Genomic DNA, 18,257 nt, shown 5'->3' with positions numbered 1-18,257 from the left:
CAGCTGCAGTCCTCCTACAGGTTTGACACCTTTCCAGTCCACCTCTTCGATGTAGCATGCATTCCACTTCACTCAGTCGACTTACTCTATCGGGTTTATTACTGAACTGTTCATTTAATTTAATGACTAACAAAGGACTTGGATAAAATTCGTTGTCCTGTTTTTAGAGCCTAGCATAATTAGTCACATCTCCCACATCTTCAGATAGCAAATTTAATTAGAATCTCCAGTGGATCACTTTCTAGGTCAGGATCAGAACATGGAGACATTGAGGTTGTTTCCCTGGAACAGAAGAGAGTCTTCCCAGGTTTACTTGGAATTGACCTACCTGTATCAAATGTTTCAGAGGAAGATTGGACTAGAAGATAAGCCGTGATATATTCAAAACCCTGTGCAGTATTATCTCCAGAGATCAAAGTCCTTTTTCCTCAATTAGTAATCTTTTGATGAATCTTAAAAGTTAATGACCCTTATAGTTTCTCGGTTGGTCCAGCATTAGTCTCTCCTTGCTTAGATATTTAATATCTCCTTGTTTCTTTTCATCATAAATTTGAAATTAAAAATCGATGTCAGAAAAAAAATCAATGTCAGTATATTTGAAAACTTAGTTGGGCTTTTCTCTATTTAAAGCAACTCATAATGTAGAAAAATTCTCTTTTCACTTTTTACTTCCCTATGATGTGACCTTACAGCTTTTTCCAAAAGGACTCTGCTTTCTTGCTTTTCACCAGAATGAATGTAAGTGAAGCCTTGGAATTGTTCACATTGTTAATCTCAGTGCTGCCAGTCTTGCTTGGGATGGTACTCAATTTACTGCCAGGAGTTATTATACTCATTCTTCTAATTAATTACTATTCCTGAGTACCTTACAGCTGGATAGAATCATAGAAGGTTAGCATTAAAAGGGGTCCCAGAAATTTTGTTTCAATACTTTCCATTATGTAAATGGGATAATAGTTCCAAGAAAGGGAAAATGACTTGCCTTAGGTTGTGAAATAACCTAATAATAAGTGTCTACTAGAAGAAAGATCTTGTTTTTACTCTACTTGTCACTCTAGTACTCTACACTGGACTTTGAGTGTTATACAACTTCAAAACTTATATTTTCTTTAGTTCCCTTATGTTGATAACCTGGATAAGGCAAGAAAGTAAAGTCTACAAAGGCTGAGAAGCTTCCTTTCAAGTCCCTTCCTCTGGCCAGGAGCCTGCTCCCAAAAGTTGTTGTGCAATAACCCTTCATTCAACATACTGAGCAAATATTTACTGTGCTAGGAATGGCTCAGTTAGGTGATTATGGGAAGATTAAAAAAGGACTATATTTGGCCTCTAGGACAAATCCTAATGGTGAGTATGAGGCAGAGGAAAATATACCCTATGGTGTTTGTGTGTTCATATGTGCGTATTGTTGGGGAGAAGCAGAATTAGAGAAGAGAGACAAACATAATCAATACATGGTGCTGTAGGGGGTTCTAAGGAGAGAGATCTCAAATGGTTAGAAGTTCAGGAGCAGTTTATGTGGAAAAGTTAACATAGTGGGGAGACAAAATTGGTGTCTAAGAATGATAAAAAAAAAAGTGAGATGACTTGAATAAAACAAGTGGAGATGAGAAAGCACATATGAACTTATTCATTCACTTATTTCATGATCATTTGTTTAGTACTGTTCTTTGCCAGAAGGTAATAGAGGTTGGATTACATAGATTAAAAAAAAAAGTTTTCTTTCTCTTAGCAATAGTTATGGGTAATGTGAATAATATTAATGATAATAACAGATAATTATTGGGCATTTATAATGGGTCAGCAGTATACTAAACATGTTACATTATTAATTCATTTGATCCTCACAAGCAACCTATGAAATAGGTACTCTTACCCTTTTTGAGAATTAGAGAGGATATTTCAAGTATTTGAAAATAATTCTTATCTACTCCAGCTGTCTTCCTGATTCAGTATGAAACAAAAAAAGGCCCCCATGATCATACATTCTGTATTCTATCCCCTATTATTTGTGAATCTTGTATGTACTTCTGTTACCACACTAAAGAATAATTTATTTGCCTGTATCTCCCACTATTCTGTGTTTGATCCATGGTTTTTTTTTTCCCCCAAGTGTCTAAGGTGTAGTAGATATTTGGTAAATGGCGATAGTTTCTACTTCTTTTCTGGACTGATCCTCCTACTATCTTTCATGGCTTCTTTGTGAAGCTGTTTCTCCCACATTAAATGTTCTCTCACAGTCACATGTAAAATCTCAGTCTTAGACTGAGATCTTTCTCAGAAGATTTTCATCTTCTCTCTGTAGCCTTTTCTGGTTTTTCCTCTATATCCCTTGAGGGAAACAGGCTCTTCCTTCCTGGAAATTTCATAGTGTTTTCCTTGTGCCTCTGCTATTGGACTTTTAATTTTCTACCTTGTACATGTAGTTACCATGTAGTTATTTGTATGATCTTCTTATGTCACCACTAGACTTTAAAACCCCTTGTAGGAATAATAAACCTCTCAGGCAACTGAGTGGTTCAGCTGATTAAATGTCTCACTCTGATTTAGGCTCAGGTCCTGATCTCAGAGTTGTGGGATTGAGCCCTGTGTAGAGTTCTGCACTGGATGTGAAGCCTTTTTAAGATTCTCTCTCTCCCTCTATCCCTCCCCACCCTCTGTACAAGCATGCTCTCTCTCTCTCCCTCTCTAAAAAAAAAAAAAAATGAAATGAAAGAAAGAAAGAAAGAAAGAGAAAAAGAAAGAAAGAAGGAAAAGAAGTGATAAAACCCAATTGTATAGTTATTAAGTGGTTAAAATTTGGAGCCAGACTGAACTTGAATTTTGTTAGTTTTTGAGACTAGTTTTGATTTGGTTTGATTGGTTTTGGCTTCTTTGGTTGTTATACAGTATTTCTGCGCATGGACTCAATGATGTTGGACGAGTTTCTTAATCTCAGTGAGATTCATGTGGGAAATGGGGAAAATTATGTCTACCTCTAAAACTATCTGGAGGATTGAGGAGCAATATGTAAAGAGCCTGGCATTGCCTACATAGTACGTAGAAGCCATTGTTATCATTTGTGTTACCTACACCACACAACTCTCTCCAAAAGTAGAAGCCAGTAATATGTTTGAGTGAATGAGTGTTCAACTTTTATTATGAGAATCATGCCCTCTATGATATTTTAAGCAGTTTTATTACATTTTTCCTCTATTCTCTTCAAAAATTGTGTACGTGCTGTCAAACATTGTCATCTAATACAGCAACCTTCTCATTAGCAACCTCGAAACTTGAATTCCAACAAAATACAGCTATTTGTGAAACTATTTCCAGTTTCTATTTTGTGAGCTCTTAAAATGTAAAACAATGTAATTTTATTAAAATTGCTTCTTTAAAAGAGAAATTTGCATATCAGAATTTGTTTGGCCCGCCCCATCTATCATACAGCTGCATAACAGAATGTTGATAATGTACAAATGGCTTATGGCAAAGATAAATTGGACCATTAAAATATAAAAAGCAGCAACCCCTCAAAAGATGATAATGAAAGCTCATGGGGCATTTAGTGACAAGTGCTTAACAATCAATTAGGATAAAATATTTCAAATGGTGCAGTTCTCAATAAGTGATCCATAAAATGTATACATACCAGAAATGTCCATGGTAAACATGTCTGCTTGTTAATACATCCTTTATTACCCAGTCTACGCTGTGTTTTCTGCAATTCTGCCTGCATTCCATGGAGTCTGAAAATGCCTCTGAAATTTTTCATGGGCATAAGGCCCTGAGTTTCACTTATTTTAATAATATAAATTCACTATTTTTACAATAAAGGCAAAATAACTGCATTGCAGGATATTTTAGAAATAACAAAATCAATGCTTTGCAAGCAAAATTTTAAGTTATTTGCAGTTTCTTATTATATACAATTCACTCATTCGTGCAGCACATATATTAAGCATCTGTCATGGAAAAATTTTGGAAAACAACGTAGACTTCATCCCTTTGCCCATGGGAATGTCAGGTGGAAGATAGGCAGTACATAAGCAATCACAGGGTCTCTTAATTAATCATACAATTAGCATAAACTGTGATAAAAGTGCTACAAAGGAAAAGAGCAGAGTGCCATGAGGAAATAAGACTGGAGGAGGGTCAAGAGAAAGCCTTTTGTAAGGATGTTTCATTTAAGCAGGGACCCAAAGGATAGGATAAGAATCAGATCAAGAGATGGAAGTTGATTCACAAATAGATTTGGGTGATTGGTCACCCCTTGGTTCTTCTGAACAGCTGAAACTGCATACCAGTTTCTTCACATATTAAACAGTGTTACCAAGATATCAGCTCCTAAGGAGTAATATTTACTCCTTAGCATTGTCATGAGGATTATATAACATATTACATGCTTAGTATAATATTTGGCACTCATTGAGTATTAGCCATTGTTGTTATTATTATTACTAGCAATTTTATCCTAAATGAAATGGAATGCCACTCAAAGGTTATACAAATTTAAGCAAGGGAATAAATGTCAAGAAATGTGAAAGATCTGAGGTTTTTTCCCCTTATTTGCAATCTAACCAGTTAAATTATGGATACTACTGCACCATCATGGATGCTGACAGAAAAAGTGAGACTCATGGATAACAGATTTTATTACTCATAATAACAGTATCAGCATTTTTACCAAATGATGCTTGCACATGTTGTGGGTTGCTTAACAGGAGAGGAATCACAAGCCTAGGGAATCTGGATCTTTTATAATGAGCAGTAAGCCTGGCCTTTGCCACAAAGAAAGACATTATCTTTATTAGGCTGGACAATAAACAAAACTACTCTCTGCTGTAGAGAGAGACACTGTCTTTATCTTTGCAAACTGTTCACTATTCAAATAACCTTGAAAAGACAATTCAAAACAAAGACAGTGTTTCTGTTGGCAAGATGTGTAGAAATGTAAGAGACAGAGAATTTGTCTCCCAAGAATTATGCAATCAGATCTGTTTTTTTTTTTCTTTTCAGAGAGAGAGAGAGAGAGAGAGAGAGCATATGTGCACTGCGGGTGGTGGTGGCGAAGGGAAAGGGGAGAGAGAAACAGAGAATCCTAAACAGGCACCACACAGCACAGAGCCCATTGCTGGGCTTGATCTCACAGCCCCAAGATCATGACCCAAGCAGAAATCAGAGTCAGATGCTTAACTAACTGAGCTCCCCAAGTGTCCTAGATCTAACTTTTTATTAAATCACTCTGACAGCTATTAGACCTACAAGTATTCACACAATTTTATATCTGCGACTTCATTTTTTGCATCATAAGCATTTTTTCAAACTGCCATTTCATGTTTATAACACTAATTTTTAACGATTACACAATATATCAATAATATCCATAATTTAGTTATTCATTCTTCTAATGCAGGAGATTTAGTTTGCTTCTAATTTTTGGCAGTTATCAAGGAACATTTATTTTAAGACATGGAGTGGTTGAAAATGTAAAGCGAATACATTTCTGTGCTGAAGTTACAATATAGATGACAGGAAGTATTTTGAAAAGGCTGGAAACTGACGTTGCCACTTGGCCTAAGCCTGCAGTTTCAAATAAGGGATGTTGCTAATAATGGAACATCTTCAGCCTGATTGCAAAGGTTTATAATCTATGTCAATAAAATGTTCAATATGTACATAAAGTGGATTTTATTCTACCAGAAACATTTTCTGAGACTGAGAATCAATGAACACTATTTCTAAAACCATAAAAACTGTCTCCTATGAAATTCTTAGCAAGGGCGGAGATCAGGGGCAAGAATATTCCATTAGATGAAGCTTTGTGCATTTCTACTTCCAAATATCTTCCATATAAAATGGATTCAGTGGGCTTTCTCCAACTTATTCCAAAAATCAAATTTCAGATTGTTATTCATATTTTTAATTATTAGAATGTAATCTTTGTATTTTTAATTATTAGGAAGTTTACTATCTGGCATTAGTTAGAATGCTAGATCATCACATTTAAAACTGTTTACTGCTAAGGGAACTCATTAAAAAGATGAATGAATTGCCTGTGGACATAAAATTAAATCAATTCCTGTTATTAAGTATCTTCTGTGTTAAAGGAGCTGGGTTGGCACTGTGAGGACTAGGAAGCTGATGGCACGTTTCCCATCCAGAAATAGCTCTCATTACAGTGGTGAAGTAGAGATACAATTGGTTGTGTGGAAAGTGTTATGACAGTAGTAACAACTGCAATGGAGAGTAAGAAATGTGTGTGAATCATCCTAAGAGGGCAAGGAAAAGCCTCATGAAGATGGGACCCTTGAGTCACAGCATCTCAGGAACATCGCAAGTCGTCTTGTGTATTACCTATTTGGAGCTTTAAGGCCTTCTTCAGTGTCTCTTCTAGTCTTTCAGGCCTTTTATTGTTATCCTCAAGAACAGGAGACTCAGTCTCTTCATGTAATTCAATCTGCCTTCCAATACTCCTGGTACTTGGAAAGGGCTTCTTTGCCATGCATTCCTCTTTGACTCTTCATAACTCTGCCTATTGGCTTCAGGGCTGCCCTTTGGGGCCACTCAGTGGAAGTGCACTGCCCATTCCATATAAGGGTATTGTACATGTTTTTAAGTTATTCATAGCCTTTTCCTTTCCAGGTTAAACATTACCAGTATCTTCTATAGCTCCTCATGTGGCATGTTTTAAAAATTATCATCCTGGTTCTTTTCAGATCAAGTAGTTCATTTTGTCTCTGTTTCTTTCAGTGTATCCCAAGATTAGTTTTTTTATCTACATAATATCCTTGATTCATTACAAGCTTATTATTTAAATGAACATTTTAGAATTTTATTTTCTAATGCAGGCAGGTGATTTATGGTGGGTACTACAAAATGAAGATAATACTTATGGTGTTATGAGGGGAATGAGAGGAATATATGAGAGGAATATGAGAGGAATACATTCCAGGATGAGGGGAACCATATGTAAATATCTAGTGACATGAAGGAACGTGATATGTTTGACAAATGCTGAGTAGCCCAAAGCTAATATATCACAGAATATGCAGAATTAGTGTTTTGGAAGATTACTTTGATAGAACCTCAAAGGATGAATTGGAGAGAAAAATCTCAAAGTGGGAAGTTAATAGTGATGAGAATAATAAGAATATTTAGCTATTATTTGAGTACTTACTATATCCTGCATAATATATTTTACATAAATAACATTTGAGGTCACAAAATTCTCTGAGGTATTATTATCCCCATTTTATGGATAAAGATAATGAGACTTAGTTAAGTGGACTTACCAAGGTAACTCAGCTATTTGGGGGTGGAGCCTGAATCAAATCCAGATATGCTGACTTTGCACTTTGCTTCACTGTGATGATAGCAGGTATACTCTGAGACAGAGAGCAATGTGAATATTCTAGAGGTAGAACCAGTATCAATTCACAACAGGAAATGCAGAGGAGAGAGGAATACAGCTCAACTGAGCTTTTCCAGCCGGGGAGAAAAAAGGATAGGTAAGTGGTCTGAGATAAGAGCAAACAGCCTAATCAGCACCAGAACAGTTACTTTTTAGAAAATGAAACTAAGGACTCCAGCCAGGAGTGTAGAGTTCCTGAGAAAAGTCTAAGGCATGATGGATATGCCTTTGCTGACAATTTTCCCTGGCCCAGAGTTGGCAATATGAGTCAACCATGTATTCAAAAACTATTACATTTGGCGCTCCTTTATCAAATGATTCAACTTGAAAATACCCTCATTTTTTATATATAAAAAAAACCACTCCATTCAGTGCATAAATTCAGCCATCTGACAATTGAGAATGGGAGCCATGCTGTTTAATCCTCATCTATCAGAACAGAAATGCTCTTTCATATATTTATGATACTTGGTAAGATTGTTAAAATAAAAAATTTACACCATGTTACCCATATTATACTATATTCATGTATCTTCTGAGATATACAGAGATATGAAAAGAAGTTGGTAGATGAATTAGCAGAATTGATAGGACCTTGTTATTGTCTGTAAATATTTCAGAGGTGTTAACATTGAGGAAAGACAAGATTTATTTAGCTAAAGCAGATGTGGATAAGTCATGTTACAAGAACGTAGAAGTAATTGGAGAAAATTAGGTCAGAGAAAATTGAAATGGATTATTGGGAAAGATATTCTTGTCTATGAAATTTATTTTTTAAAACTGTATTTTATGGAAAGTGGGAGTAAGAAAAAAATGAAAAAAGAAGAAGACTGTCCTTCATTTCATTTGATCAGTATTAGTATGGCTTTATCTTACGAATCTGCATAAAACAAAATCACAGCTTACCATTTTAGGTACAAAATTTTAACTGAAGCTCTGTAGCCTGACAAAACCACTCATTTATAGCTTTCTTGAGAAGATAGAAATTTATATTTTCATGAAAATAAAAGATTTTTATATTTATATATGCACCTTGTATGTACACAGATACACATACATGTATGTGTAAGTATAGATATATGTATACAAATATATTTATATATGTATATAAATATGCATTTATATGTAGTTTACAATTTGTGATTATAATTCAACCCAAAATTTCCAAATTTAAGCACAGATCTCTACTATTTCTTATAATTCCTAAAAAGTACTTTTATCAGCAATTCTGAGGGCAGTAATCATTCAACTGCTGATCCTTCGCAAAGTCCTTTGTATAAGCAACAATTATAATAGTTAAAAAGCAGATTTTGAAGCTTGAGAGAGTAAATGAGAATCCTATCTCTTACTAGTTTTTGTTGCTGGGGAGAAAGCATGTACCTCTGTGAGCCTCAGTTTCTTCATCTGCAAAATGTTGACGAAGCAACCTTTGAGAGGATCAAATGAGATAATGTATGCAAAGCAATTAGCCAAGTGCCTTAAACATAGTAAGTTCTAAATAAATAGTAGCTATTTTAATTACTATTTTGTTTTTTTACTCTCTATGTACTCACATAATGTGAATGTAAGCTGAATGAGGAAGGGGAAGGGGATTTTTTTTATTACATTCTATGCTTTTCTTCTAGGTCTTAGAGAGTACTTGGCACATGTTAGGCATGCAGTATATTTGTGAAATAAATCAATGGATGAACAATCTAATGAATAATTTGACCTTTACATCCAAGATGACCTGGAAAAACAAGTTACTCCTCTCGCTCTCTACAATGATAAATTGTATTTCATTAGTCAAGTAATTTTTAAAGGCTGACTTGAAGACTAGAGACTCAATGAAATAGAAGTTTAATGTAACAATTAACATTTTAAGTATGAGTCTTTTTTATTGAAAACACACTTCAGATCCTAGTAGTTTCATTAAATATCAGTTAATAATCAGAAGTAGTTAAAGGAATTAAAAAACAAAATATTATTTCCTTAAGGATCTTCTCTTTAAATCTGTGCTTTGGCATGTTTGTTTTTTCATTTGTTTGTCAGTCTATTCCCATGCCATGAAACTCCAAATACTGTAGTGGTAAATCATCCGTGGCCGAAATATGAGGAATTAGCTAAATATCAGCAGCTAAAATCAACATACTGGTGGATATCTCATTATTTTGAACTCTGTTTAGCCCTCGTGGCCTGTGGCTTATGAAGTCTCTATGCAAATGATTTCTCTGATTTTAGGTCAGAGAGGAAAGCATGACTAAACGTGAATGTCATTGTTAGGTGGCCACCCACCTATATAATTTGATGCTTTCTGCTTGTGTGGGATCAGATGAAAAGTTTGGTAAAAATCTTAGAAATTTAGAGCTTAAAATATGCAACAAGTCCTTAATGACTCCTCATTAAAAAAAAAAAAAATCTTGCGCTATAGTTTTCAAGCTTTGTATTTTGCCCTAAACTTTTTTTTAACAATTTCAATAGACATATTTTATATATCTTATACTTTATGCATTTCAAGTATATAATTCAATAAATTTAATAACATTATCCAGTCAACATAAATCAGTTTTAGAACATTTCATGCCCCTAATAAGATCCCTCATATCTATTTATAATTAGTTCCCATTCCCTCCCCAGCCCCCCAGCCCAAGACAACTACTAATTTATTTTCTGTCTATAAATTTGCCTTTTTTGGATTAACTTTTGTATTTTTTAATATATTTTAATCCATGAAAAACTACCAGTAGCTAGAGGGTGCAGTAACAATACTTGTTTATGGGATAAAACTATTTTCTTCATTTTTCTTTTTTAACCAAAGAAAAGATAGCCAATCCATCTTTTACAAAACTAACTTTAAAATGGCATTTGACTATAATCATAGAGAGCATCTCCATGTGGGCAGATTAGGATTCTGTGGTTTTGTGCCCAGCTGCATTAATGACTTACAGCATTGTTTAAGCAGCACTGACCATGTACAGCAGTAAACACTGCCATGGCTGACTGCTTAAATCTTGTATCACTGTGACTTTTATGACTGCCATTTCCACTTAATATTTCCAATAAGATACAAGTTTGTTGGAGCAGAGTAGAATTCTCTGATTGCCATTTTCATATATTAAGCTCCACCACATATTTTTTTTAATTTTTATTTATTTATGATAGTCACACAGTGAGAGAGAGAGAGAGAGAGAGAGAGAGAGAGGCAGAGACACAGGCAGAGGAATAAGCAGGCTCCACACCGGGAGCCCGACGCGGGACTCGATCCCAGGACTCCAGGACCGCGCCCTGTGCCAAAGGCAGGCGCTAAACTGCTGAGCCACCCAGGGATCCCCCCTCCACCACATATTTTATTTCAAAGTTCAAATTTATCACTGTACTCTTTAAGTGGTAATAGATTCCTTATTTGCATTGTCTGTTTTCTTGAATTTGAGATGACCTATTAAAAAGTGTATTTTCATTTTCTACCTTGTCAAGGGTGTTCTATCCATTGAAAAATCCCAGGTATATTTATTTGGTTTCATTAAATGCAACCACAAATGTTTTTCTTGACACAAATAAATATTTTTGCTTTGGTATCCCAGTGGAAACCGCATAACAAGGATTCCCGTTGGCATAGAATGAGGAGGTAGAGTGGTAATGTACCATGCTTACTGCCTTCAGGGAGCTCATAGTTTAGTTAGGAAAATAGTCATTTTAAAAATAGTGTATCACTATAGTCTGGAGAATGCCTTAATAAGTGTATGCCCGGGTACAGAGGAAACAGAACTGAAAGGTTAGAAAAGGTTTCCAATCTGGCTGTGCATGAGACTAAGTCCAAAGAATAAATAGGAGCAGTCTGGACAAAGAGCAGTAGCAGGGACTGTGGCTCTTGAAATCATTTTAGGATGATTTATTTGTAGTTTTACTTGGTTATCAAATGTCATGTTTTCAGGGCCATGTACAGCCTTTAAATACAGAGAACAAACTAACGGTTAACAAAGAGGAGGGAGGTGGGGGATCGGGGGATGGGCAAGATGAGTGAAGGGGAGTGGGAGATACAGGCTTCCAGTTGCAGAATGAATAAGTCACGGGAATAAAAGGTGCAGCATGAGAACTATAACCAGTGACATTGTAATACTGTTGTGTGGTCACAGATGGTAGCTACACTTATAGTAAGGATAGTATAATGTGTGAACTTCTTGAATCACTATTTGTACACCTAAAACTGCTGCAACACTATGTGTCAACTATATTCAAATAAATAAATAGCCCTGAACAAAGAAAATGTCTGAAGTTTTCTCAAAGTAAAACACAGTTGGAAATGTGCCCTGGTTCTTAAATTCCACTTACCTAGTAAGTATTTCCACTGCTGTGTTAAAATGGACAATAGTACTTAATAGCATAATATGTCCTAATGCAAGTATGTTTACGTTATTTATAACTTGTCTCATTCCTAAAATGATCCTATTGGGATATATAAAATTTGAAACCCCAAGAGAAAAATACAAAAAAAAAAAATCAAAAGGAATGCTTTCTCAGAATTTTAGGGTAAGCAAACACACATACACAAATACCTTTAAAAAAGTAAACTGTCATTTCCCTTTTTCCTCCACTCTGTTAACTTCTAGACTAGGGTGAGATCTCCTCTGTTACAGTGCTCAGTGTATTTCTGCTTTCCCCCCCCCCCCCCGTTTTTGGTTAGCTGATCACTTACTCATCTTTCCACATAAATTATCAGATCCTTCATGGAAGGAACGGATACATGTTTGTATCTCTCATAGTGTCTGGCACAGTACTGACTTTTAGTAGACCCAGAAATGTTGATGACTGGATGTGAGATGTTATGAGAAAACAACAGGGAGAATAATTTAGTAAATATGAGCTGATAGATTAAGTGAACTGTGGTATGGATTATTGCCTGGCCCATATATAGGGCACAATAAATGTTGGTTGAATGAGTGAACAAATAAATGAGGTCATGCCTTGATAAAAATCAAAGGTATATGAAATAATTTTGAGCATTTACAAACCAACGGCTTGCTCAGAATAAGGCATAAAATGAATTTGGGGAGCACATAATCCCCAACAGGATTTGACTGGATGGTCCTTCCGAAATAAAGTAAATACATTGTTCTTAGGTTTTTCAAAGAACCAAGGCAAGGGGGAAAATAAGAAGTCTAAGAAAGTCTTATCTCAGAAAGATACACAGTTTTAGGTAGTGTTAAAATAATGACCTTTGATTTAAATCATGGTATTAAAGAATCCTGAATGAGTTCATGAGTTTATCCAAATAGAGCTATGCTAAGTGTGAGTTTACACACCACACACACACACACACACACACACGTGTTCCTACTCATAGAAGCAACTCTTAAAAGGTTGTCAGTGAACACAGTAATCAAAAAATGGATAATTTCAGTGAGTTATAAATACAAGTGCTATGAAAGAAATAAAGTAATATAAGAGGCTATATGTTGCCTGGGATGAGAATGGAGTGCCTTTAGTTGGAGTAGAGGGTAGACCTCTCTGGGGAGGTAGCCTTCTGGTTGTAACTGAATGAAAGAGAAGACCTGTGGCATAGCAAGTGGTTAATGCAAATGCCCTTAGAAGCTAGTGAGGATGTGTGAGTCAAGAAGAGGGCCAGGATGGCTGAGACTTGCGGAGTGATGGACAGTGGTAAGCAATGAACACTGAAAGGTAGACAGTGACCACAGGATCTTATAGCCCTGGAAGTGACTTTTAATTTTATTCTAATTGGAAGGGGAAATCTCTGGGAAGTTTTCTATAAGCAGGGGAACCACATGATCTGATTTCATGCTTTAAAACAGTATTCTCACAGTTTGTTATGATAACTAGTGGCTAGAAGGACAGGAGAAAATCCAGTTAGAAGGCTGTTATAACATTCCAACAGGAGAAGGTGTTGTTTCCATTAGGGCAGAAGTACTGGGGAGGTGGGAGTCATTTTTGTTAGGAAAGAGCTTAAAAATGAATTGTTTATGGAGTATGATAGTTGCAAGTGAAGAATCAATGAAAATGCCTAGATTTTGTACTGAACAACCAGTGGACAGTGCTGCAGTTTATTAAAAAGCTGAAAGAAAACAAATTGGAATGATCAAAATGAGTAGACCAGTATCTTGCAGATTATATTAAAAATGCTTGAAATTTGTTTTCTTCTACTGTTCTTCATTACATGAGGCATAGCACTTTGCATACTGTGGGTGCTAATGAATGGGTATTGGCTGATGAGGTGGTTGGGAAATTGAGGTATGATGAATTGATGTCTGAGCCTTCCAATATGTTGCACTCTACTAAAACTTTGGGCTTCTTAAGAGAGATTTTATTTTTTGAAATTGTTTACAAACCTTAAGAAATGTGAAGAAGAAAACTAGCCTAGATTTAAATTTTTTCCTTTATACCTTTTCAAATAGTCTCACTTGGATTGTCACGGAATTGTAACTTGCACGCAATTTAGTTGTTAAGAGAGTTATTTTCATTAATGACGATTAATACTAAGTTTCCTTCATTTGGAAGCTTGTCATTAAGATCCAAAAACAAAGCATTTTAGTGTTTTGATACTTTACTTACATTGATATTTTATATTTGATATTTTCCCTTTTTTTACATTTTTTAATTTAAATTCAATTTTCCAACATATAGTATGACACCAGTGCTCATCCCATCATTGCCCTCCTCAGTGCCCATCACCTAGTTACCCCATCCCCCCACCCATCTCCCCTTCTGCAACCCTTTGTTTGTTTCCCAGAGTTAGGAGTCTCTCATGGTTTGTCTCCCTCTCTAATTTTTCCCACTCAGTTCCCCTCCTTTCCCTTATTATCTCTTTCACTATTTCTATATTTGATATTTTCTTTACATCAATAGTCCTATGCCTATGAATGCTACATATTGCCAAGCTTTTCATAGCCACAAAGACCAAAAAAAAAAAAAAAAATCTGTTTTTTGTTGTAAAACTAATGCTTGAGGAAGGCAAGAATTTGTTTAAACAGAAAGATTCTGCAGCTGGCATCTAGTTTCACCTCACTGGATCAAATTAAAAATCTACATTAAGAGACTTAGAAAGCATTGTTCTTTTTAATGTTGTTTTATGTCCAGAGTTTTAGTTCTGATGAGTAGCAGCTTAGCTGAATAAATGACCGCATGACTACCTTGAACATATTCCACCAAGAGAGGGTACCAGAGAAGGAGGCAATTTTTACCTTGGAAGTATGAATAGTGAAAAGTGGAGGGAAATGTACCACTTATTGATACAATGATGGTGATGACTTTGCTGGTCACCATAGCGAGGAAAATTCAGACTACAGGTGTCAAGCAGAACAAACTCACCCTTTGGCTAAACATTTGGAAGTTCTCATGAATTCACACATATAAACTAATAGATTGCATCAAACCAAGCAGCCTTCATTTATCTGGAGGTTTCTGCTGACTGCGTGAAAATCAATAAGAATCAGAGCAATTCTTCACTGAAAATAGAACCCAGAAATATGATAAAAGTCAAGGGTCTCCCTATCTTTCTACCCCTTGGCACCTACACTGGTTTGCCAGAGGAAAGATAATTATTCCATCTGCTCTACAGAAAAGTTCTCTGAGGACTGGTCCCACATAAGCTCAGATGAGAAGCTTTGGTGTTCATACTAATCTTCTTAAGAACAATTTCCTCTTAAAGCTCTTTTCTGTCTCTAACCCTTCTCCAGCTATTTTATATACCTGGGAATTGAAGAGGGCTCTTTCTACACTGCAAAAAAATGACTATATTTTAATATTGCTTAAAATTACTCATGACCTCCTCTTTGCCTACAGAATATAATCCAAACTCCAGGGACCAGTTTCCCCTCTGTTTCATATTTAAGCTTTGTAATGTCTTTGCCAACTGTCAACCAAACTCTCCTTGAAACTATCCCCCTGCTCCCATTGTTAGCTGCCATTACCTTATATTCTCTTGGTTTTCCTCCTACTTCTCCACTTACTTCTTCCTAGTCTTCTTTCCAGGTTTATCTTCCTCTACATGAGTCATAATGTTGGTTGTCTGCAGGTCTCCCAAACTTTCAGTCTTTTTTATCACAGTATTTCTAGGACAATCCATGACTTCAAATGCACTTCAAATGCTGACTTCAAAATGAATTTCTTTACAATGGAACTGTCTACTAAGATCGAACTCTAATATCTACCTATCTTATGAGATATATCTACCTTGATGTCACACAGGTTCCCCAACTCACCATATACAATATTAAAATAATCATATTCCTCCTAAGTCTGTTATTCCCATACTACTTTTTCAGTATGAAGTACCACCATTGATCCATTAACCCCACTCTGATACATGGAAGTTGTCCTGGACTCCTCACTCACTCAACACATACAATTGCCAAATCCTGTAGATCCCGTTTCCTCGATGTTTCTTAGCTCTAGCCTTATTTTCCTTCTGTAGGCCCATTGGTTAGTTCAAGTTCAGGTCACAAGTTTTAAACACCTTTTGACCAACTGATACTGCCTCCCTGGAAAGTAATTTCCATTTCCTATTTCCCATGCTTCACACTTCACAAAATTTCTCTCACATATATTGTTCTACTTTCCCTTCAGAAGCATCTGTGAGAAGGCATTATTATTTACATTATACTGATGACAGAAACATAGGTAGGAGTGTTTGGGTTTTAAGATTGTCAAGAACCTAAGAAAAGCATAAGAAATCCCTATCCCAAGACCATCGACTCCCAAGCTCATGCTCCTTTCCCCATTACAATACTGTTTCCCATCTATGCCTCATATAGTAGATGGGAAGAACAAGAACAATTGTTTTTTCCTCAAACTGAAGAAAAAAATTGAAACTAGGCAAGTGAGATGACTTATTGAAGGCCTTTGAGCTCTCCTTAGGAGCACATTTCTGACTTCTAGACTTCTGTTCTTTTTTCCATACAATTCTGCTTCCCAGGTATTGTCAAAGAATACAAAGAATGTGCTATCCTGAAAAACATGTTTCTTGTATGAAATAAAGGGATACCCAGGGTCATATCAACTAATGCCTAAAATTACAAGAAGTATACAAAAATCTTCTCATTCCAATTTCTCTAATTGTTGATGTGTTCTGTAGTATTTGTCTATACTTTATGTAAATTCCAGATTAAAAACTGTTTTCCTTTTTGAAGTTGCTGTGTTGGTAGAACTAGCTGAGACTTGATTTAAGCTCTTATATATTCAATTTTTTACTTTCCTTGTGAAGAATAGTCTGTGTAAAAAGGAGCTTTTGAAACATGTTCATACATTACCTACTGAGATACAGCTTGCATACTACAGAAGCCAGTAAGAATGATATGCAGTCTGCCCTCCAGAAACAAAATGAATAAAAGCAGAAATATGCCTGCTGAATTAAAATACTACATTTTGCTTCTGACGTTTAAGGCTTTGAAACCAGTTACATATCAGTTCAGTCCGGACGGGAAAATACTGAGATCAGCATTTCAAGTACACCTTCAAGAGTCTTAAGCTACTTAACAGTGATGACCAGGAGTTTTAGACTGGGGCCAGTCATATTTATATATACTATTGCACTTCTGTCACAGAAAACAATATGAAGAAGTCACAGTGGCACAGGACAGAGAAAACAATGGGCTAGGAATTGCATCTACATTCTGATGCATCTTAACCACATTCTGGTCATGCATTGTAACCTCTCTAGGTCACCCCTGTAAGAAGACTGTGAGGTCTCCCATGATATTCTTTAAGAATAAGGAGAAAACTAAAATTTGGGTGATAATCTTGTTAGACATTCATAAGATAGAATTTCTCATCACCCATACAACCAATACTGGTTATTGATTTGTTAGTCAAAAGTTTGGACATAACAGTCATCATTTGGGAGGAAAAAGAAAAGATACCTTTGTGCCATAATTATTTCACCTAATTTTTTTTTTTTTTTTTTTTTTTTTTTAGAGAGACAGAGCACATACGCTCACATGAGTGGGGATTGAGGTGAGTGGAAGGAGCAAAGAGAAAGAGAATCTTAAGCAGACTCCGTGCTCAGCATGGAGCCCAAGGCAGGGCTCTATCTCTCAACCCTGGGATCATGACCTGACCTGATATCAAGTTGGTTGCTCAACCGAATGACCCACCCAGGTGCCCCTCACCTTAAATTTTAAAAATATAACTGTATGGTTGCACAAATAAGTAGTTTAGTGGTATTTAAAAGAAGAAGAATTTCTACTAATAAATGCCCTCCAATTTTTTTATTTAGTCTCCATATTTTTACTGACATGTTTGAAGCTGTTCACCATAAAGTAAAACCACATTTCTGTCATCTTTGACTATGACATGCAAAATTTAGGGACCTGAATTTGATCCATTTTTTTCATATTTAGATCCATCTGTTTGAATGCATGATTTCTTCATTGTCCATGATTTCAGTTTTCAATAGATCATCTTAATTAGTCCAGTATTATATACTGTTTTTCTATAAATCATAACTTTTAAATTGTCTGATATCACTTAACAAATTGTGTTCCTCATCATATTTTATATGTGAGGGTCAAGATTTTCTCTAGTGCTGTCAACTTTTGGCCACACTTTTTATGATGCTATCTTCCAGCATCAATTGTCCATTAAGTGCTTTAAAATGCTTAGTATACTATATCGATTAGGAAGGCCAAAAATCTGGGGCCCATTTTTTTATGAATTTCTCCTTCTTTTTTCTTACATTATGTCTTTAATTCATCTATGCTTTTTAATTTGGTTTTGTTAAATTAGAATGAAAATCAAAAGTAGACTAAGTGAAAAATTATCATTTTATAATTATTTTCTGACTTTTATAGTTGCCTCACACCTAATTTGGAAGCAACATTTTGAACTATATATAATTATTGTCTTTCTAGATTAGTAATTTTTTTCAGGTAATATATCT

The 18,257-nt window shown here is 35.5% G+C and overlaps 1 protein-coding gene across 30 annotated transcripts in view; it reads left to right on the top strand.

Annotated features, from left to right (window-relative positions):
- Positions 1 to 18,257, top strand: part of DLG2 (discs large MAGUK scaffold protein 2) — a 1,975,849-nt gene that overhangs the window by 1,555,545 nt on the left and 402,047 nt on the right. For 15 of the 30 annotated variants that reach the window (XM_072794850.1, XM_072794842.1, XM_072794852.1 and 12 more), the window contains one exon: positions 17,294 to 17,332. The exons of the other annotated variants lie outside the window; for them this stretch is intronic. In XM_072794850.1, the coding sequence (XP_072650951.1) occupies positions 17,294 to 17,332 (39 nt within the window). The remainder of the gene's footprint in view (positions 1 to 17,293; positions 17,333 to 18,257) is intronic. 30 annotated transcript variants of the gene reach the window in all.

Source organism: Canis lupus, chromosome 23, assembly GCF_048164855.1.
Source record: "Canis lupus baileyi chromosome 23, mCanLup2.hap1, whole genome shotgun sequence".
Classification (NCBI taxonomy): domain Eukaryota; kingdom Metazoa; phylum Chordata; class Mammalia; order Carnivora; family Canidae; genus Canis; species Canis lupus.
Note: the sequence above shows the minus strand (reverse complement) of the source record. Positions and strands in the feature narration are given on the sequence as shown.